Below are 22454 nucleotides of genomic sequence, written 5' to 3' on the forward strand. Positions count from 1 at the left end.
TGTGTCCCCCGTGTGGCCAGCCACAATAGGATCTGGCCATTTGAGCCAGATCCTATTCTTGGAGCTCTGGGCTACAAAGGAGCTGGGATGGCTCCTGGGACCTCAGTCCCACTTAAGATTTTCCGCCTGCCTGTGCAGAAGATGACTTCTTATTGTTTCTTTTATGACGGTTCTCTTGTGTTTTCAGAGTTGGAGTCCTGTTTGTTTTTTAGGACTGGGGGCGGGCGAGCTGACTGGGACGGCGTCAGATGAGGGCGGGTTGGAAGTGACCGCAGTCAGCCTCGGAAGGAGATGAGAACCACACGCCGGGATAATCGGGATGCCATGAGGATTAACTCAAAGGGAAAACCCAGGGCCTGGCGGCAGCCCAGCACAGGCCCTTTCCGACTGGTGCAGGTCATGTATGCACGCGCCTGCCGTCCCCTTCGGTGCCACGCGCCTGCTGTCCCCTTCGGTGCCATCTGTCCTTTCCATGGTGTGGCCCCAAGTGTTGTCCTTAGGGACTTCCCAAGGAGCTGTTCCCTCAGCTGTTGGAGAGTTTTGTCCTGGATCGGGGCCAGGGGCAAAGTGAGGAGTCCCCTCTGAGCCCAGTCTGGCCGGTCCCAGTCACGAGTCAAGTGGCCGTGGACTGGTCACTGTCACCGATGCTCTGGTGGAGAAGGACAGTCTGGGAGTGAGACCGAGGCTCTGAGGGGTTCCCGCTAAGCATGCCGGTGGCCCAGGAGTGTGCTCTGAGCCCAGTCTCTCCCTTCATGACGTCATGGCAGCCAGTGGGTGTTGGCTGTCATTCGTTCTGGAACCGCGGAGAAGCTGAGTGATGGTGGGGACCCCGGAAAGCATCAGCCACTGGTTTTCAGGTTGGGTTCCTCGGGGCCCGGCGGCATGTCAAGGTGTCGGGTTGAGGGACGACTGGCTTGGCGTATCCCTCAGCGCCAACCAGTCTGCCATCTGTCTTGCTGATTCAGGTAGCGGCTTCCCTTCAAGGTTCCGCCGGCACCCAGGAGGTGCCGGGAAACACTCGGGTGAGCCAACCAACAAACGCAGGGTTGGTAGGCATCTCCTCCGCAGTGTCATGTGAGGGGATGGTGACAGTGCCCGGGGGCCTTGGTGCCCTCCTCCTCCCCTAGACAGTGAACCCCTCCAGGGCCTAAGCGTTTGGTGTGGCCCCTGAGTGCGGGGCCAGGCTGCACACGGGAACCTGAGCTGAGTGTTTAGGGAGTGCCTGGGTGCCAGGCGGGCACCCTCAGTAGGCACATGGTACACACAGCTGTTGGACCTGCCATTGTCCCTGCTCTGATTTCCAGCCTTGTCGGGTCACAGCCTCCTCTGAGCACCCTGGCCTTTCTTCCCAGGAAAGTGCACATGGCCATGGCCATGTGCCGTTGGCATTGCCTACAGACCCCTGTTCCTGCCCCTGTGCCCTGCCCCCAGAGACAGCCCATCATGACTCTGGAACGAAGGGCCAGGATGATGGTGGTCCCAGGTTCTTGGGACTGTTCTGGCTCTGAATAGGTGGGTTGGGCAAGCGTGTCATGGGTCAGGGGAAGGCTTCCTGGGAGAGCGTCTGTCTGAGCCATATCTGAAAGGCTGGGATGGAAAATATGGACCAAGGCTTGGAGAAGTGACAGAGTCCCTGTGCCCAGATGCTTGGGGTGGGGGAGGTAAAGGTGGGTGAGTTGCAGGGGCCCTTTGTGCATCCGTCGGAGAACTGGACCCTGTCTGGAGTCGGCTGGGGTGGCCATGAGACTGTGGGTGGGAGTGGAGGAGGCACGGTCCAGGTTGGCAGCAACATTGGTGAGGCCCGTGGTGGTTGAACCAGGTTCAAAGGACGCATAGTGTCAGTAGGGGCTAGAGATGGCTGGTGTTGTGTTAACTAAGCCGAGGAGGGTTGAAGGGTTTTGGGGCCTCCTGCAGCATGGGAGAGCGGATGGACTGAGGCAGACCTGGGAGGCCGGGCCAGGGTGTAAGACCAGATATCAGAGGAAACGGGGAGCCATGGGAGATGATTGAGGCAAGGAGGGAGGGTCAGACCTTTGGTGGTAAATGCGGTGGAGGGGAGCGTCCTGAGGTGATCCAGGTTGGAGCTGTGCCCCTGAAGGGCTGGCCCTGAGATTGGAGAGGGAGACAGCGGCTGTGAGGAAAACAGGCAAACTTGGGGTCTTTGTAGAACAACAGGCAAGTCCCCCTGGGAGATGACTCTCTCTTTCTGCCAAGAGGTGGTCTTGAGGACTGACTAGGAGCTCACAAACCTTGGGTCTGTTCTGGGGACTGTGCTTGAGGGATGCAGCGGTAGGCTGTCCCATCTTCCTGCCTTCAGCTGGTCTTAGTGAATGTTCTGGAAGGATGCTTCCTGCCTGCTTGAGTAACCTTTGTTTTCTTTGTTTCTCTCCATAGGAAGCGAGGGATAGAAGTGGTTCAGGTGAGTACAGACCACACCCTTGCCATTTTCTCCTGTGGGTGGGCCTTTTAGGGCTCCCCTCTCCGCCTCTCCCACAAGCGTCTGGGTGCTTGAACCCCTTCCTGAACTTCTCCCTGTGTAGAGTCTCTGTGATTTCTGCCCTGGCAGGACGTGGGTTGTGGTCGGTGGTCTCGGGGGTTTGTGGAGTTACAGCTGCTTCATTGGTGGATGGAGCTGGCAGGGGGAGAGGTGCAGCTGTGGGTAGGGGTGGGGTAGGCAGGGTGCAGGAGCTTGGCACCCAGCGAGCCTCTGGGGTCCTGTTGCCACCCACGGTTTGTCTGTGTCTGCACTCCGTCTCTGCCGAGGGAGTACAAGCCCCCCACCTCCCCCCGCCCTGGGCCCCTGCCTTGGCTGCTCGGCCCTCCGGGGGTGAGCCCTCTCCTTTCTCGGACCATTCTTGTAAGTGGTATCATCTCTGAGACGATGCTTGCTCCCCTGCCCTTCTCCCCTGCACCCCTAGGTCAGGCGCACCCCCTCCCTGCTGTCAGTGCCATCACATCTGATCTTCCCTGTGGGCCCCTGGCTCCTGGAGAGTGGCCGGAGTCAGCGAGGGGGCTCCTGACCCCCAGGCTGCCTCCCCCGGGGGCAGACTTGGATCGGGGCTCGTTGGCTGGAGAAGGAAGGATGGATGGAGTGTGTGCGCTCTGACAGCAGCTGCGGGAGCCCTGGTGGAGGGCTGCTGAATGAGTTCTTCCTCTGGCTTCCCTTCTTGGAGCGGGTTGAACTTGTGACCTGGAGGCTGAGGTTGGTTTTGGGGGAGGAGGTGGTTTCTGGAAGCCCCTCATGGGCTGCCGATTTTTCATCCAGACTTATTTTGGCTCAGCAGAGTGGCGTGATCTGCACAGAGGGTTTCTGTGGATCTTAATTTCTTAGACCTTAAAAGGGGGAAAGTCAGAATTCAGGATGGGGTAAGACGCATGCTTGCGGGGCTGTTTCTGATTGATGGGTAGTGGCAGCCGGGAGGGTTCCAAATCATCCCCGAGGTTAGCTACAGTGCTTGTCAGGGTTCACGCAGAAATTGCTGTGGGGGGCACGTTTTAGAGGAAGAGAATTCATGTGCTCACCAACACGTTACTTAAAAAGGGAAGAAATATGCCCTTCCCCCACTACCTGATTCCTGTCCTGGAAGACCCCTGACAAACACGGTGGGATGCTCCTCACTGTGCTCCTCCCCTCCGCCGCAGGAGGAAGGGGAGGGTAGGGGAGGGCAGAGGGCCCTGGAGTTTCAGGATGGGAGGACAACCTGGGGGGATAGCGTGTTTGCTTTCCATGGCTTCTTGGGAAGATTTAGACTAAAACCTTTAATCCACTTAGTCCAGGGTGGAACCAGAGACTTGGAGCCATTGTTCTAGAATTTACCGGGCAGAAGAAGAGTTGCAAGATCTTCCTTAATGTGTCTGTTGTTCACTTTGGTGACGACTTCGGGGAGGAAGTGGTGGCTGGGGACCAGAGAGAACCCAAAGTGGATGCTTTCCACACCCGTATCTAAAAATAAAACCCCTGCGATGTATCTCTCTGCACCTCCTCCTGGTGTCCCCCAGTGTTTGGAGAACTCGGAATTTCAAGATGCAGAGAAGGACTCTTTGCAAAATTTGGAAGCTGAGACTATTTGGCTGGTTTCTTCAGAAGCAGCCAAACCTCTGTGGGCCAAATGCCCAGGCTGATGGGCCCCTGGATGCCGGGAATGGATGCTTGCCACACCCGAGGGGTCTGTGACTGAAGTGGGGGGAAGTGAGCATGCCGTCAGCCAGCACCCAGGGTTTCTTGTTTTCCTGTGTCCGTTGCCTTAGTGGCAATGTCCCTTTTTGTGAGCCACTCAGTGACAGGAGTAGTGTTTTCATACCCATTTTACAGTTGAGGAAATGGAGGCTCAGGATGTCTCTTGGGGAACTTGGCTGGTGGTGGTGGTCTCGGAGTTTGTCTGTGGGCTGGTGTGTCTCCCAAGCCCATGGTTTTTCTGCTAACCGGGGCTCCTTTGCACGTTAGTTTTACTAAATGTTCCATTTACCAAACATTTCCAGGCCTGTTATTACCTGGGGTTTGGGGACTGTTTTTTTTCTTAATATATTATTTGTTTATTTGATAGAGATAGCAACAGAGGGAACACAAGCAGAGGGGAATGGTAGAGAGAGAAGCAGGCTCCCCGCAGAGCAGGGAGCCCGCCGATGCGGGACTCGATCCCAGGACTCTGGGGTCACGACCTGAGCCGAAGGCAGACGCTTGACAACTGAGCCATCCAGGCGTCCCTATTTTTTTTTCCCAAGAGTTATTATTTATTTATTTAAAATATTTTGTTTATTTTTTGAGATTGTGAGAGCGCACAAGCTGGAGGAGAGGCAGAGAGAGAGGGAGAAGCAGGCTCCCCGCTGGGCAGGGAGCCTGACATGGGGTTTGATCCCGGGACTCCAGGATCATGATCTGAGCCCAAGGCAGACGCTCAACCGACTGAGCCACCCAGGCACCTCAAGACTTATTTATTTTAGATAGAGCGTGTGGTCACAAGAGAGTTGGGGGTGTGGAGAGGAGGGGCAGAGGGAGAGAAACTTCAAGCAGACCCCCTGCTGAGCGCAGAGTCCAAGGCAGGGCTTGGTCTCAGGAACCCGAGATCATGACCTGAGCCTAAACCAAAAGTTAGACACTCAAGCCAACTGACCCACGCAACCAGGTCCCTTGGGGCTCTGGCTACTATGTATGTATGTATGTATGTCTGTATGTCTGTATTTATTTTTTAAAAGATTTTATTTATTTATTTGACAGAGAGACAGGGAGATAGGGAACACAAGCAGGGGCAGATGGAAGAGGGAGAAGCAGACTCCCTGCTGAGCAGGGGGCCAGATGTGGAGCTTGATCCCAGAACCCTGGGATCATGACCTGAGCTGAAGGCAGATGCTTAATGACTGAGCCATCCAGACACCCCTGGGCCTTGGCTACTATTAAAAAGAATATTGGGGCCCAGGGTCAGGAGCCATGACTGTAAAGTGCTGGTAAGGCCCTGCGGTGTCCTCGAGGGAGGAGAGTTCTCTTGAATGGTGAGTGGTGGTAGTACCGAGTGAGTGTTGACCTTGACTACGGATGGTGGTATGCCGGACACCAACACCACTGATTTGCCAGAAGCATCCGTGGGTGAGCGCGCATCTCAGAAAGCAAATTGTGCAGTTCCTCAGCTCCTTCATGGGCTTGTGCCCGAGGCCCATGTGCTTGGGAAGGAGCTTGTAAACCCTCCTTCCTTACATCCTTTCCACAGCCCTCCCCCCATCTCTGTGGAGCCAGTGCCCGTAGCAGTGACAGTCAGGATCCCCTGGGCTCATCTTGGTGGCTGTGTGACCGTGGGCCAGTCGCCTAACCCCCCGGAGCCTCAGTCTCCCCATCTGTAAAATGGGGATAATAGTTGTGCCTGTCCCCGGGGATCACGTGAGGCCTAATTGAGTTAATTTGGGTAAAGCAGTGGGCACATGGGAAGCTCGTTCTTTACATTGTCCCCAGCCGATGTGACCCAGGGGCACCAAGGCCGCTGAGGCCTCGAGGCTGCTGGTCACCGTGATCCCAGGACAGGTGAGGTCTCTCCATTTCTTGTCTTGCGACAGCAATGCTGGAGGATCTGATTTGGTTGTCCACTGATAGAACATTGGAAATGATTTTTGATGCCAATGATGGTAATTCTTGGCATGTTATTTTAAAGGAGTTCAGAGAACTTGCTATGTAAATCTCCTTCCATCTTTTTATTTGCTTGAAGAAGTGGTTTCAGCACTTGCATCTGTAAAAAACTGAAAAATACAATTGACAGTAAGCTCTGCCTTCATCCATGGATACATGAAATACTTCTTAAAAATTCCTGTTCAGGGGCACCTGGGTGGCTCGGTGGGTTAAACCTCTGCCTTTGGCTCAGGTCATGGTCTCAGGGTCCTGGGATTGAGCCCCGCATCAGGCTTTCTGCTTGGCAGGGAGCCTGCTTTCCTTCCTCTCTCTCTGCTGCTTCTCTGCCCACTTGTGATCTCTGTCTGTCAAATAAATAAATAAAATAAAAATTTCCTGTTCGTCTCTCTTCTGAGGTGCATTTCTAATAGGGTTTAATATTTTATGTTTATTCCTTATACAGTTTGTAGGGTTTCCGTCACAGGGATCAATTTTTTTTTTTTTTTTTTTTTTTTTTAAGATTTCATTTATTTATTTGACAGACAGAGATCACAAGCAGGCAGAGAGGCAGGCAGAGAGAGGAGGAAGCAGGCTCCCCGCCGAGCAGGGAGCCCGATGCGGGGCTCGATCCCAGGACTCCGGGATCACGACCTGAGCTGAAGGCAGAGGCCTTAACCCACTGAGCCACCCAGGCGCCCCACAGGGATCAATTTTGTACTAAGTGTAATTCTAATAATAATTCAGTCCAGAAGAAAATTTCTGACAGCTTGATGGTCACATGAAATTAAAAAATTAAAGCATTTATAGCTTTATTGTTATTATTATTTATCTTGCCTCACAGTGAGATAGACTTCTCAGTAAAAAGCCTTTAAACACGAAATACACTGAGGGCTGTGGGTTGGAAATTGGAATTTGAGGAGGCAAAAGGAACTTTTCTAAATTTCCAAGGGCTTGGGAAGGAGCAGACGCGGTAACTGGAGGGTGGATGTCAGCGGGTCTCAAATTCCATTGGATCCATTTAAAAGAGAAACAATAACAGTTTTATTTTGAAATGTTAATATTTACAATATGTTGGAAATTACATCCTCTACAAGTATTTAAACTTACCATGAGAAATTTTCGATGTCCGCTTGCAAATGTACAAATGGACACATAGTTTTAAACATTTATTCTGGAGGCTTCGAAGTGAAGGCCATTGCTTTTGAACATTACCCCACTGGCTTCTCAGAACTGGGCTCTGAGGCAGGTACCAGCTTGGAGGGGGCAGTGGCCTGGCCCCCAGCCCATCCACAGGCCTCCCTCAGCCTGGGACGCTCAGACTCCACGGCCCAAGCATCCACAGAGACGCAGAAAGGCCTTGGCGGTGGGCCTGTCTGCAGGCCGACCGGCCTCCCCCAGGCTGGCTCTGTGAGGCCAGGTAGATGTTCTGATAAGGAAAACCTGCCGTTCTCTCTGCTCATGCGGCATGAGAAGCCCCAAGGCCAGGGGGGCCGGAGAGTGGAAGTCATGCCTCGTGTTTCATGTCAGGGCTCAGGCAGGAGGACAGGAGGAGAGCTGAGCACGATGCGGGACAAGTTGCCCCCATCCCCTTCGTCCCGAGGGGCTGCCTGTGGTGACTGATGGTCGCAGGTAGCCGATTTCCTCAGTTTCTTCCCTCGTGTTACTGTAGGGAAGATGCTGGGCCCACACGCCTCCGACTGACCATTTTGGGCCTTTCTTGGCCACTGAGAGGAGGCCCCTGGTGGCCAGCAGGTGTGGGTTAGGAACTCTGGGCTCTCCCTGTGGCCGCACTCTGCAGATCTTTCTGGGGTCCTGCTGTGTACCGGGCCCCAGGTGTGGGGGACTCACACGGGTCACAGCCCGGTGCCTTCTGCTGTCAGCCGTCTGGAAGAGATTGTTGGGTCAGGAAGGCTGCCCTGAGGAGGCAGGGTGAGCCTGGCTGCTGGCTCTAAGCCTCGTCTACCCCACAGAGCCAGGCCGAGAGGCAGGTTCAAGGAGCCCACGGTCCGGACCAGGGCTTCGCCTGCTCCTGCAACACAGAGGTTGCTAGAAACGCCCAAGTGCCGACCACCACCAGGGCCCAGCCGTCACTGTCTCTCCACCCAGGGAGCCTTTGTTGGGAGCAAACATGTCTTGGCCACTTAGGTCATCTGTGGCCTGGGGGGGTGGGTGTGGGGCATGGGCCTGGGGCTCTGCTGAGGGCCAAGCAGGAAGCTGTCACCTGGGGAGCGTTTTCCTCTCTGACCGGATCCATCTGCGGGGAGGCTTGGGAGGGAAGCCTGGGAGGTTCTCTGTCCCTGAACCCCACTGCCCCTTGCTAGGGCAGCCCTGAATCTGATGGAAGAAGATCAGGATAGAACACATGCTGTTGCCACTGCCTCCAGCCTCTGCATCCTTGGGAAGCTGTGTTTCGAATCCTTCCCCTGCCTCTGGGGCTTTCCCCCAGGTGTTTGTAGAGCGCAGCGGGAGAAGCAGAGGACCAGTTGTGGGAGAGGAAGATGGAGTTGTATTTTAAAATGCAGAGGAGCAAGCCGGAAGTGTGGGAAGTACAGCCAGCTACCTGGCAGAGATCACTGTCCCCCTTCCAAATTCCTTGAGAATTCTGGCATGGCCAGAGCCCATCTCTGGAGCCGCCGACGTTTCTCAGGGCACAGGATGGGACTGAGGTTCCCCGGATTGCCGGAGAGCCAAGGGCAGGCAGCAGGCCTTCGCTCCGTGTTTCTCCAGAATGTCACGTGTTTGGGATGCTGAGTGCCTTGTACATGCATTTTCTCTGCTTCCGGGCAAGCCATCTGGGAAAGGAGGTTGGGTGAGACCATCAGGCAGAAAGGGGAAGACGGAGAAAGAGATGGAAGGATGGCAAGAGCTGGAGATTGTGTGCTGGGCATCTGGGTGGGGGCTGCAATGGGGACTGTCCCCGAGCTCATGGGCGAGCCCTGGGGTGCTCTGAGGCTTATCTGTTCTATGCTAGGGGCCCGTGAGGACACAGGAGGGGACAGTTAAAGGGAGAGGGTGGGCAAAGGGTGAGGAAGGCCATGTCGGGAACTTGATGCTTCTTGATACAGGATACACCGGGCCCAGGTGCGGATGGGGAATAAGGGACTTGAATGTCATTGCAGGCAGGGAGCACAGGTGAGCAAGGACCCAGAAGGTGGGCAAGAAGTTCTGTTGACGGTGAGGGGTTTGGAAGCACTGGGGCCTTGGCCCTGAAGGAGTTGGCAAGTGGCCAGATTGGAGAGGGCGGCAGGGCCAGACCTAAAGGGAGCCCATGAGCTATTCACGGGGCGTTGGTTGGGAGGGCATTGAAGGGCTTCTGTGTGGGAGAGGTGTGTGCCGCAGTTAGAGGCCACGGCAGAAGATCCCACAGGAGGGCACAGGGGTGACAGATAAGACTGGACCAGAGGGTGGAGTGCTGGGTCTTCTAGAAGGAGCCTGGTGCCGTGGCCTGGGGTGGTGGTGGTGGCCCTGACGGGGTCTGGCTGGAATTAGTTCCGTGGGGGAGCGCTGGGGTGACAGGTAGTAAGGCGGGGGTGGATGTGGCCGGGGAGGGGTAGGGAGGGGTCACTCTCCCGGTTTCTCACTTATTTCAGCCATGCAGCGGGGCACTGGGGTGGGGGGGGGGCTGCCGGAAGGGGAGCGGCCGGGGAGGGAGGGCTGGCTGGCGCAGGTGCATTGAATCCAGGCAACGTGAGTTCGGGAGTGAGCAGGCTTCCTCACTTCAAGCCAGAGGGAGAGCCCGCTGGCCAAGCCGTGTGCTTCTTTCCAGGGCTCACAGGTGCTCAGTTCTCTGTTGGGCTTTGAAAAATGTGTTTGTTACTTGGGTAATATTTTCAGTGGTTCAGAAATTATTTTAAAAGTTACACAGTTAAAGGCATCTAATGATTACTCCCCAGCTGGGTCCCCTCTGCCACCAACCTGTCTCAGTGCCCTCCATAGACTTTATTTCCAGGTGATTGGGGCCCCGGAGGGGTGGACCCCAGGCGCTTTGGAGCCAAGTGTCAGGGGCTGTGGGAATGTGAGCTGCTTTGGTGTTTACTGGGGCCTGACCTCCTTGCAGCAGAGGAGCCAACGGCAACTATCCAGCCCCCTCCTCGTGGGTGGGGGCTTTCGAAGGCTCCAGAGTGTGGCTCTGACCCTGACCTCTGACAGCAGACCCCCAGCACCTGAGGCAGGGCGGCCATGGGATTGGGAAATGGACTCTGTGCAGAATATTTCCGTGGTCACTGGGTTCCATTGTTGGGATGACAGGTTGTTCCTGGCTGTGCTTGACCCTTGCCCCATGGAGCCCAGAGACCTGGGTTTGAGTTCCCATTAGCCTGTTTTCTGACTGTGTGCGATCCCACTTCCATCGTCTTTAAGACGAGAGGACACTTACCACATAAGACTGAAGACCCCTGACAGAAGCTTAAGGGATATGGGTTTCTTGTCACTCATCCTTTGTATGAACAGCGTGGTTTGGGGGGGAGGTGGGGTACAGCTATAGGTGAGCAGTGCTGCTTAGAAAAATATGTCGCCTGGTGTGAAGAACGTGGTCCAGGGGCACTTGGGTGGCTCAGTCGGTTAAGCCTCTGACTCTGTTTCAACTCAGGTCGTGAGCTCAGGGTCCTGGCAACGCGGAGTCAGCTTGGGATTCTCCCTCTCCCTCTGCCCCTCCCCACCCACTCATCCTTGCCCTCTCTCAAATAAATCTTTTAAAGAAAAAAACGTGGGGTGCCTGGGTGGCTCAGTGGGTTAAAGCCTCTGCCTTCAGCTCAGGTCATGGTCTCAGGGTCCTGGGATCGAGCCCTCAGAGAGCATCGGGCTCTCTGCTCGGCAGGGAGCCTGCTTCCTCCTCTCTCTCTGCCTGCCTCTCCGCCTACTTGTGATCTCTATCAAATAAATAAATAAAAATCTTTAAAAAAAAAATGTATGTTTGCCCCACCCACAGCACCCCATCCAAGTAACACTTTGGGGTTTCTAACTATTGTGGATTTGAGCTGAAGTCCTTTTTAATTTATTTTTTATTCATTAATTTTTTTTTTTTTTAAAGTAGGCCCCATGCCCATTGTGGAGCACAACACGGGGCTTGAACTGACGACCCCGAGATGGAGACCTGAGCTGAGGTCAAGAGTCACCCGTTCCACTGACTGAGCCACCCAGACGCTCCCCTAATTGCTTTTTATTTTTTTTTATTTTTTTTTTATTTTTTTTTATTTTTTTTAAAGATTTTATTTATTTATTTGACAGAGAGAGAGCTCACAAGTAGACAGAGGCAGGCAGAGAGAGAGGAGGGGAAGCAGGCTCCCTGCTGAGCAGAGAGCCCGATGCGGGGCTCGATCCCAAGACCCTGGAATCATGACCTGAGCCGAAGGCAGAGGCTTTAACCCACTGAGCCACCCAGGCGCCCCCCCTAATTGCTTTTTAAAGAGAGATTTTGTTTTTTGTTTTTTTCTTAACTTTTGAATGTAGGTGTTCGCATTTCTTTTTTTTTTTCTTCAAAACATTGAAAATTATCTTCATTCGCATTTACTTAGGGTACTATGTGTAACAGTGTTAGACAAATGTATGTGAATATTTTTTCCAGTAATGTCACCACGGGGCGCGGGGAGCCTTCTGTCAGTCTGGGTTTGTTCCCCTCGGGTGCTTTTAGGAGCCATTCAGGAGTGATGGCCTCTGGGAGAACAACGTGGGAAAATGCTTAGGAGATGCTGCTTGCTGTCCCCGTCTATGCTGACTGGTTTCCGTTCAGTCAGGTCTATTTTTATTCTTGAGTTTTTAGGCTCGCTGTCGCAAATAGAAACTGTCTCTGGGGTCGGGGCAGTTCTGTGTGGCGTCAGAGGCCCGGGAGCCTCCGTGCTGGGGTGTTCTCTCCCCAGCCTTCGACTCGCTGACTCAACTGGAGCTTGTCCTTAACACAGAAAGCGCCCCTGCTGGGGAAGCCGGGTGCCCGTGTGTCCTGGGGGACCCAGGCCCCTCCAGCTTCCTGGTCCCCTCCGCCCTGGTCCTCTTCCGTACTTCCTCTTCCACGCAAAGAGATGTGAGGTGGAGCATGGGGGAATAGGGAGGGACGGAAAGGGCAACCCTGAGAGCCAGCAAGTTGTGCCTTGATTCAAGGCTGGTCCGAGCCAGCCTTGAAAGTTGCTGCCCTATTCAAGGCCCCTGGGAGGTGAGATCGCCTGGGGTGTTGAAGCTGCCCAAAGTGGGGTCCGCTGGCCGGGGGCACGTGGTCCGGGTCTGGTCAGAGTGCCTGGCCCAGAGCTGCTGAAACCCTCCCCACACCATGCAGCTGGGTGCAGCATGCCGGCGCAGTTGGGGGGATGCCTGTAGGGGGGACTGTGACTCACCACCCCGTGGTGAGAGGGGGACTGACGGGAGGGCCCCATGTGTACAGCCAGCACCGAGAGGAGCCGCTTCTGCCGTCCACTCTGCCTCACAGGCCACCAGGAGGCCTGACTCATTGGCTGACAAGCTGGCACTGCCCTCCCCGCTGTCATATTTTTATTTGTGCTGCTAGACGTGCCCAGGTGTCACCTTCCCTGCTCTCCCAGCAGAACCCCCCCCCCCCCAACCCTCAGTGCCCAGCTGGAGCTGTGAGTTGAGGGCTCCTTCTGGACCAGAACTTTCTTGACTCTGGGGAGCGCAGGGCCTGGCCCTGGTGTGTGCTCTGTCTACCGGGTGATCGGATTAAGGACTGAGCTGTCCACACAGGATAGGGCAGGCCCTGAGTGTCTGTGTCTGTTAAAAATGAGCCACAGATAAAAACATTCTTGATTATTCTTTTACTTAAGTAATACGTGCTCGTTTTTGAAATCTTGGGAAAGAAAGGCTTAAAAATGAAAGGCCGGGACATCTGAGTGGCGCAGTTGACTAAGCGACTGACTCTTGGTTTCAGCTCAGGTCGTGACCTCAGGGTCCTGAGATCGAGTCCTGCAGCAGTCTCCACACTCAACACAGAGTCTGATGGAGAATCTTTCTCAATCTCTCTCTCTCCTGCCCCTCCCCCGCTCATGCTCGCTCTCATAAATATTTATTTTTTTAATCATGTTGTGTTAGTCACCATACGGTACATCATTAGTTTTTGGTGGAGTGTTTTGTGATTCATTGTTTGTGTATAACACCCAGTGCTCCATGCAATCCGTACCTTCCTTAATACCCATCACCGGCTCACCCGTCACCCCACCCCCCTCCCCTCTGAAACCCTCAGTCTGTTTCTCAGAGTCCACTGTCTCTCATGGTTCATATCCCCCTCCAATTTCCCCCAACTCACTTCTCCTCTCCTTCACCCAATGTTCTCTGTGTTATTCCTTATGCTCCACAAATAAGTGAAACCATATGATAATTGACTCTCTCTGTTTGACTTATTTCACTCAGCATAATCTCTTCCAGTCCCGTCCATGTTGCTATAAAAGTTGGGTATTCATCCTTTCTGATGGAGGCACAATACTCCATAGTGTGTATGGACCACATCTTCTTTATCCATTTGTGTGTGTGTGTGTGTGTGTGTTTTAAGATTTTATTTATTTATTTGACAGACAGAGATCACAAGTAGAGAGAGAGGCAGGCAGAGAGTGAGAGGGGAAAGCAGGCTCCCTGCTGAGCAGAGAGCCCGATGTGGGGCTCGATCCCAGGACCCTGGGACCATGACCTGAGCTGAAGACAGAGGCTTTAACCTATTGAGCCACCCAGGCGCCCCCATATGTGTGTGTTTTTTTTAAGATTTTATTTATTTATTTGACAGACAGAGATCACAAGTAGGCAGAGAAGCAGGCAGAGAGAGTAGGAAGCAGGCTCCCTGCTAAGCTGAGAGCCCCATGCGGGGCTCGATCCTTGGACCCTGGGATCATGGCCTGAGCCGAAGGCAGAGGCTTAGCCCACTGAGCCACCCAGGCGCCCCTATCCATTTGTGCTTTGAAGGGCATCTCGGCTCCTTCCACAGTTTGGCTATTGTGGACATTGCAGCTATGAACATCGAGGTGCACGTGCCCGTTGTTTTCACTACATCTGTATCTTTAGGGTGAATACCCAGTAGTGCACTTGCTGGGTCATAGGGCAGCTCTACTTATAACTTTTTGAGCAACCTCTGTGGTGTTTTCCTTTTTTTTCCTTTTCCATAAGATTTTATTTATTTATCTGACAGAGAGAGAGACAGAGAGAGAGGGAACATAGCAGGGGAGAGGGAGAGCAGGCTTCCAGTGGAGCAGGGAGCCTGACATGGGCCTCAGTCCTAGGACTCTGGAATCATGACCTGAGCCGAAGGCAGATGCTTAACGACTGAGCCACCCAGGCGCTCTCCATACTGTTTTCCAAAGAGACTGTATGAACTTGGATTCCCACCAACAGTGTAAGAGGGTTCCCTTTTCTCCACATCCTTGCCAACACTTATTGTTTCTTGCCTTGTTAATTTTTGGTGATTCTAACTGCTGTAAGGTACTGAGTATCTCCATGTGGTTTTGATTTGAATCTCCCTGATGGCTAATGATGCTGAACATTGTTTCATGAGTCTGTTAGCCATTCGTATGTCTTCTTTGGAGAAGTGTCTGTTCATGTCTTCTGCCCATTTTTTGACGTGATTATCTGTTCTGTGTGTGTTGAGTTTGAGAAGTTCTTTACAGATCTTGGATATCAGCCCTTTTTCTGCAGTGTCATTTGCAAATATCTTCTCCCATTCCGTGGGTTGCCTCTTTGTTTTGTTCTTTTGCTGTTGTTTCCTTTGCCATGCAGAAGTTTTTGATCTTGATGAAGTCCCAAAAGTTTTTTTTCACTTTTGTTTCCTTTGCCTTTGGAGACACGTCTTGAAAGAAATTGCTGTTGCCAATGTTGAAGAGGTTTTACTGGCTGTGTTCTCCTCTAGGATTCTGATGGATTCCTGCCTCACGTTGAGGTCTTTCGTCTATTTCTTTTTCTTTTTTTATTTTTTTTTAAGATTATTTATTTATTTGACAGACAAAGATCACAAGCAGGCAGAGAGGCAGGCAGACAGAGAGAGAGAGAGGGGAGGAAGCAGGCTCCCTGCCGAGCAGAGAGCCGGATGCGGGGCTCGATCCCAGGACCCTGGGATCATGACCGGAGCCGAAGGCAGAGGCTTTAACCCACTGAGCCACCCAGGCGCCCCTCTTTCGTCTATTTCGAGTTTATCTTTGTGTGTGCTGTGAGAGAATGGTCCAGTTTCCTTCTTCTGTATATAGCTTTAAAGAAAATGACAGCTCAGAGATAATCATCGAAAAGTTATTTTAGTCTCTTCTCGTACCATTACCTAAAATACGCCATTTGTTACTTATCGTGTGCATCTGGGTGGGACGTTTCTGTGTCTGTAGGTTCTGTGACCTTCGTCTGGGGGATGGACGAGCATGTGCTTGGGCTGTTCGTCACCTTGGAACTGACCGTTCTGGGGGTGGTGTCCGTTTTCCGCGGTCACACCGTCCCCAGTGTCTGTAACCGTTTTTCCGTCCCAGAGCCTCAGGTTCTCGTGGTTTCTGGTCTAGGGCTCCGAGCAGTGCTACCGTGGGTGTCGTTCACATCCCGGGTTCTGTCTTTGAAGTGGCGTTCCTGAGTGTAAGGCATCAAGATCTCCTGGCGTGCGGAGCCCTGTGGCTTGGAGACTGTGGCTCTGCGCTGGCCCCACAGCGCAGACTCGGTGGTTTACTGAATTGTAAATGCCTTGCCTGGGTCCCCGCTAGAAGTCTGGGGTGGGGGGACCAGGGACGGACTTGCCACACTGCCTCGAGGTTACCATGACTGCCCCCTGCGCTGTACTAGTCTCTGGCTCCCCGGAGGTTGGGGAGGACCATGCTGGGGCAGGTCCTCGAGGCTCCTGGGCCCCTGAGGAGGGGCAGGGGCGGGGATCAAGGCAGATGGGAACACAGGCTTGCTGGGGTTCGGGAATTTCTGTGAGCACTTTCCCGTGTTAACTCATTTCATCCCTGCACCAGTGAGGGACTGTCAGTACTGTTATTAGCACGATTGAGCAGATAAACTTTTGTTGTTCCCACCTTACAGATGAGGAAACTGAGTCAGAGAGGGTTCGCCCTAGTCCCTCAGCTAGCACAGGCAGAGAAAACCTAGCTGGCTGGTGTCACAGTCCACGTGTGACCTCCCGCGTCCCGCCTCATTCTGAAACCAGCGCTTCCTGGCGGCAACTTCCTTGCACTGTCTTGAGCTCTCTCCTGGGCCCGCCTGTCTGCTGTTTGAGCTGCCCGAACGCTCTTTCTGACAAGCCCCGTCTTGTCCCAGCTCGACTGCAGCCCCAGGGGGCAGGCTGATGACCCGTTCCTTGCGGGGGGTCCATGAAGCCCTTGAGACTTGCTTCCCACTCCAGGGAACCCAGCCCGGGCCACTTCCTCAGAGACACCCAAAGCACCCCATGCAGCGTCCCAGTGTCCCTGTGGCGAGGCCTGGTCCCCCCACACCCTCTCTGGGCAGCCCACCACGCTCCTCTTCCTGGTCCATCTGGCGAACGCTTGCTGATCTGTCTGAGCAAGCTCACGGCCACTAGCTCCACAAAGCCTTCTTGGATGCCCCAGGCCCAGAGATTCCCTCTCTCCCATGGGCCCCCACATACCCTGTGAGCCCACCTCCTGGGCGCCAAAGCTCCCACATCATGGTATAATCACAGACCGTGGGGGCCTTTCCCCCTTCTCTGGAACCTCCTTAGGGCCATGGATCACACCTTGTTCTCCTGGGGTATCTGTCCCCCTGGTGTTCCGGCTTACAGGTACACCTTATCAAGAACTCTTTGGACATCAGTGGAAAAATAATTAAATATTACAGAAATAAATGAATTGGCAAAGTTTCCTATCATCTTCATCTCTAGAAATAATCAGCATGAGCTTCTCCATTGGTTTTGTATGTCTATACTAACAAACCCTTTTTTTGTCTTTTGGATCTCAAATACCTACTTAGAAACCTTTTAACGAACATTTAATGTGATGGTTCTGACTGATGATACCTTTGAACCAAGGAAATACAGTAAGGACGTGTTCGTATATTGTGGAAACTTCTTAATCTGTACCTGATGATGTATAAAGGCAGAGGCTGGCTGAGGGATCTTGGCATTTCTTTTTCAGCAACAGGGAGATATGCCATGTAGCACCATTTTGTTTTTCAAGTTTACTTATGTATTTATTTACATAATGGCCAGCCCCAGCATGGGGCGCGAACTCACGACCCGAGATCAGGAGTCGCGTGCTCTTCCTATAGAGCCAGCCAGGCGCCCCTCATGGAGCCCCGTTTCGAAAGGTCAGAAAGTGTACGTGAGCTGGAAGAGTTTTCCTTGTTCCTGTAAAGTGCTCACTTATGAGATAATTTGCCATGTTAGCTTCTCTCAGAGAAGAACGAGCTGCTTTTGTTAATTTTATAGTTTAGGAAGTTTCTCCCTTTTAGTGTTCTGTGTGCTTTGCGCTGTCTCTTTCTCCCCAAAGGAGAGTTAGTACCACAGAAGATGTAAATCGAGGCGAGGAGCGGAGGGGGGCTGTAGCGTCTCCCGTTGGGCCCGTGGCTGTGAGCGCTCACCAGGGTCGTTCTGAGCCTCCGGGGCTGGTGCTTGCAGGGAAATGGGATTCACTGCCTCAGAGAAGAAATCCGACCTCCCCAGGAGGAGGAGGAAGAGCCATGGGGAGGATTGAACCTTCCTTCCTACTGAAGCACCTTGTCAGCATCACAAGTAGGAACTCATCGTCTTGATGTGGATGAAGACAGAGAATTGTAAGACGAGCAGGAAGGTGGTGGCCTGCGCGCATTCTCTGCGAGTCTCATGCAAGGATATTGTTTTGGGGTGGGGATCTCTGCCTGGCCAGCTCCCGTTCTCCCAACACCCGTCCACCTGCGGCTTCCCTGTGGAGCCATCAGGATTGGCATTCAGCTGCTAGTAGCAGATTGGCAATAAAGCAGCCTAAATAAAATCTTTACTTCTCTCCGTGCCGCAGAAGCTGGATGCAGGCTAACCTAGGGCAGGTGGGGGGCTCCATAGAATAGTAAAGAACTCTTTTTTTTCTCTCTGCTACACTGTCTTTTTGGCTGAAGCTGGTCTCCTTTCTGAAAGTGGCTGCTGGAGCTCCAGCCATTGTGATTACATCCCAGGTCATAGGAAGGCAGTACGGGAGTAGGGCACCCCCACCTCGCACCTGAGTCTGTTCTTATTAGGTGACCTCCTCAGAAATCCCATGTTATGTTGCTGCCTAGGCCGGCCTTGGTTGGAGTCAAGCTTTTGAATGCCTGGTGGCCGGTAGGCTGGGAAGTATGGTCTTTCTGCTGGGCATGCTGTCTGTCCCCTCACATGAACCTGGGATTCTGTTACGAAAGAGGAGAATGGATGTTGGGCTGCAGCCAGCCGTGTCCAGCATACTTAGGCCTGGCACTGACCCCCTGTGAGGCTCAGTTGCCTCATTTACAAGCTGGCAGTAATAATGGGGCCAGCCTCGGGGTTGTGACGGGGATGAGGTCCTTCGGGGCCTGTGGAAATCAGCATGAGTCTAAACTCGTTGGGTGATCGGATAGGTAGATGAGCCAGAATAAAAGGATCTTTCTTGCTTGATTTGTTATCCCAAGAAAAGCAGCCAGAAATGTTACTGTGTGGGTTAGGCCCACCTGATTCGCTTAGAGAGGGGCCTACAGGGATGGTGTTCTGCTGTGGGCCAGCGGCGTCCCAGCTCCCAGATCTCCTCCTGGCTCTGGTGGCCTGTGGCCCTCTTCTCTGTGCAGGGGCATGGGTGGCCTGGTTGAGGGTATCATCGGGGGGCAGAGCAGAGTTGGCCCTGCCTGCGGTGCATTCAAGGGCCCAGGCTCATTGACCTCCTTCCTCTTCCTGCCTGAGTCCAGCCACCATGGGGTGAAGGCGCCACCTCTGACAGTACTCAGCCCCCCACCCTGGCTGCATAAGGCCCCTGCCCCCCTTCCTGCGCGTGCTAGATCAGCCTTGCCTGGGGGGAGGTGTCCCGAGTACTGTGCCCAGCTGAGATGTCACGGGTTTTCCCCACATTTTGCGAATCCGGAGCTGTGACTTGGCTCTCTCTCTCCCTTTGAGCCCCCCGCCCCCACCTCGAGAACTCCCCAGGGGCATCACCTGAAAGGGCTACCCCATCTTACCCCTCCCTGCCAGGTCTCTGATGTCCTGTACAAGGGGCAGGCGGGGTAGCCCTTTCAAGGGACCTGGTTGCTTTGGGCTCCTTGCTTCCCGTCTACACAGGCCTGTTTTGCAACAGGAACGCCGGTGTTTCTCTTCCTGAACTTTCTGTGATGGCCCTGGAGCACACCCTATAAGGAGATCCCGGACTTGGCGGTGCAGCAGGGCGCACTCATCACTCCACAGGAGCCGCCTGGGAGGCGCTCGGCGGTCCAGTGTGGGGGGTGGTGGGGAGCTTTGATCAGGTGTCCCGGGGGCACGTGTGGGGGTCCCAGGCCTCTGGGCAGTAATCCCCTAGTAAGGCCCCTTCAGAGCTCTGAGAGGCCCACATAATCATTTCAAAATGCTCTGGTGTCCTTGGGCTGGGCTTCTTGCCAGCAGCGCAGGTGGCCGCAGTGACCCTCGTTGGTGCCCTCCTCCTGGGTGCCACCATCCGTGCTCCCCACTGGCCGGCGGGGAGAGCGCGGTTCACACATGGGGAGTGTCTCTGCCCCTCTAGTGAGCAGCAGAGCTGGGGTGGGCTTCCAGGGGTGGCTGTGGCAAAGCCGGTGCGTCTCGTGCTCAGGAGGCTCCCTGCCTGGAGTGAGTCAGCCCAAGGCGGCCCTGGCTCCGGCTCGGCCCCTCTGTGGCGTGCAGCTCAGGGCAAGTGGCACAACTTCTCTGAAGCTCCTCTCCCAGACCGTGACAAGACTGGTGGAGGAGAGGGGGCGAGAGTAGGGGAGAAGGCCCTCCTTAGGGGGTGTGTGAGTGGCTTGAGGATAGCAGAGGGGGCTTGGGTGTGTGGGTTGTGGAGTAGTGAGGACCGCTCAGCAGCTCCGTGGTTTTCTGGTTCCTGAGATGACCCCCGGGGTCTTAGGAAGCCCATCCCCCCATGGAATTGGACAGGAGTTTGGCCCCAACCCTGAGTCTCTCCCATGCTTGGCGGGTGAGGGCTTGTGGACCCCTGGGCAGGGGGAGTGTGGGTTTCCTGGCATGGAGGCAGCCCTTGGCTCCCTGGCTTCTCCCTGCCTGGACGGTGTTTCTGCTGCAAGCCCTGCCAAGTGGAAGTAAGTTATTTACAGTGTTTTGACAGGATCATCAGAAGCCTGGATGGGAAAGGATGCCTTTGGGACTGAGCTAATGGCCTAGGAGTGTGGCCAGGGGGAAGGGGAGCCTGGCCTGGGGGAGAGAGGAGAGCCGCATGGTGGGGGGTAGGGGCACACTTGATCCACCTGGTCCTCCCCTGAGCCCAGGGCCTGATGAGGTTCGTGCTCATTGGCTATTCCCGGCTGACTAGTTTCAGGCTCACTCTTTTATTGGACCCGGGTGTCCCCAATCCAGCTCGGGCCCTCAGCCTCCTTATTTTGCGGTCTGAGGCTTCAGTGCTCTCATTTGTAGGAAGGGAATGAGGGCCTCTGCCCAGCCAGCGTAGCCTCAGGAGAGGGGGATGTGGGAATGGGGTGTGATGAGGGCAGACCTTGACCTTGACCGTGAGCTGGTCCGTCCATGACACAGCCCAGAGAATTCAGGCTGGGCTGTTCTTTGGCCATCCTGCCGCCCAGACAGCGTGGGGCTCCGTGGGGGGGCTGCCTGCCCGAGCTGCACCTCTGTCCCCCTCCGGCCCGTGGATTCTCTGACCCTTCAGAAGGGGCTTGCAGATGTCCTTCAAGAAGGTGCAGAAGGGCCTTGGGGGCAGCCGGTGGTCCAGGGATGACCGTCATCCCTGCTTCACGAACATCCTTTGAGTTTTTTCTCTGTATGTAGGTGCGGAAGATGTATTTACATATTTTAAACAAAATTGTTGTCCTTTTGGAATCTGCTCCCCACAAACACGCTCACCCTATTGTTAGCGGTTCCCCTTTTGTAAAATGTTTACTTAGGCTTGTTTTCTTAGTGGCTGCATGATGCTCACCTGGAACCAGAGTTGCTGAGTTCCCTCAGTGGGTGTCGGTGGGGGTTGTGGCTTGTCCCTGTGACAGCGTCGTCATGAGTATCTGGTTCCTATATCACTGGGCCAAGTCTGCGATTATTTCCTGGGCTATATAAGTAATAAATCATATTTATTTATTGTTCTTGCAGTTTATTAAAGTAATGTGTACTTCTGGGGGGAAAAAACCCAACCGTTGGAGAGAACCATGGCAAGACACCATTGTTTTGGAGTTTGTTCTTCTGAATTTTTGAATGTTCCCAGGTACTCAGGCAGCTCCTGTTTCTTTCCTGTGTATACGCTCTCCTCCCCCCACCTCCTTCCCTCCCTCCCTCTCTTCCTTCCTTCCTCCTTCCTTCTTCCTTCATTGCTGAGCATGGAGTGCGAGGTGGGGCTTGATCTTACGACCTTGAGATCAGGACCTGAGCTGAAACCAAGACTCCTGCCACTTAACCAATTGCACCACCCAGGGATCCCCCCACGCCTTTCTTTCTCATTCAGGCCCCAGACACCCCCACCCCCACTGCCCCGCCCATCGTGGCTGGGAGCTGGGGCTGCCTGCAGCCCTGCCCATCCGTGGGCGTTTTCCCTCCTGTGGTTCTTGACCCAGGGAAAGGGAGAGAGTCTGTGCTGGTGGGAGGTGGTTGCTGTCCTGCTTCTTCCCAGCACAGCGGGGCTGCAGGCTGTTCCCCTTCGGTCCCCCTCTGGGACACCTCGCTCACAGTTGCTTTCCTCTTCTTGCACACAGTTGCGCTTGCTCGCTCCGGCGAAGTTCTGACTGTAGCACATAGCCGAGAGCAGGGGGAGCTCTCCTGTACCCCCAGTGCTGCCTCCATCAGAGGCAGCAAGCATCGCACAGTGGTCCAGGGCCAGCCTTTTCCACTCAATTATAGGTGTCTGGGGACTGGTTATGTAGCCCTCGGCCTTAGGGTCCTTTCCTGGAGGAGTTGTCCATCACCTACCCCTAAGGCCGAGAAGACTAATTGAGATAGAGTGTCAAAGCACTTACTCCGGAGCTTGGCACAAAATCCACGTCCAGTGATCCCTGACTAGCTGCCGGTTCGTATTCGGGGAACTGGGGATTGCAGAGGGAACTTTTGAAAAGACTATCAAACCCGCTTCCCTGTCTGCTTCCCTTGGGGATGGGGCAATGGGATGCAGCCCTGAGTTAATCCCGCTCATGCTTCCCTGATGGAATGGGCCCAGCCCAGACTGTGGAGGAGAATTTCCAGGGTGGATATATGGGTCCCTGTCCCAGTGGATTCTGACCACAGGACGTCGAGCTAATCCCTTGTCATTGCTGAGCCTGGGTTCCTCTGTCTTTCTTGGATGATTTTACTTTATCTGGTGAGTTCTCAGAC

The 22454-nt window shown here is 54.1% G+C and overlaps 1 protein-coding gene across 2 annotated transcripts in view; it reads left to right on the forward strand.

The window, feature by feature from the left end:
* Window positions 1-22454, forward strand: part of ITPK1 (inositol-tetrakisphosphate 1-kinase) — a 166687-nt gene that overhangs the window by 36974 nt on the left and 107259 nt on the right. For both annotated transcript variants that reach the window (XM_032837277.1, XM_032837278.1), the window contains exon 3: window positions 2395-2419. In XM_032837277.1, coding sequence (XP_032693168.1) covers window positions 2395-2419 — 25 coding nt within the window. The remainder of the gene's footprint in view (window positions 1-2394; window positions 2420-22454) is intronic.

This window comes from Lontra canadensis, unplaced genomic scaffold (genome assembly GCF_010015895.1).
Source record: "Lontra canadensis isolate GAN:19392208 unplaced genomic scaffold, GSC_riverotter_1.0 scaffold98, whole genome shotgun sequence".
Taxonomy (NCBI): domain Eukaryota; kingdom Metazoa; phylum Chordata; class Mammalia; order Carnivora; family Mustelidae; genus Lontra; species Lontra canadensis.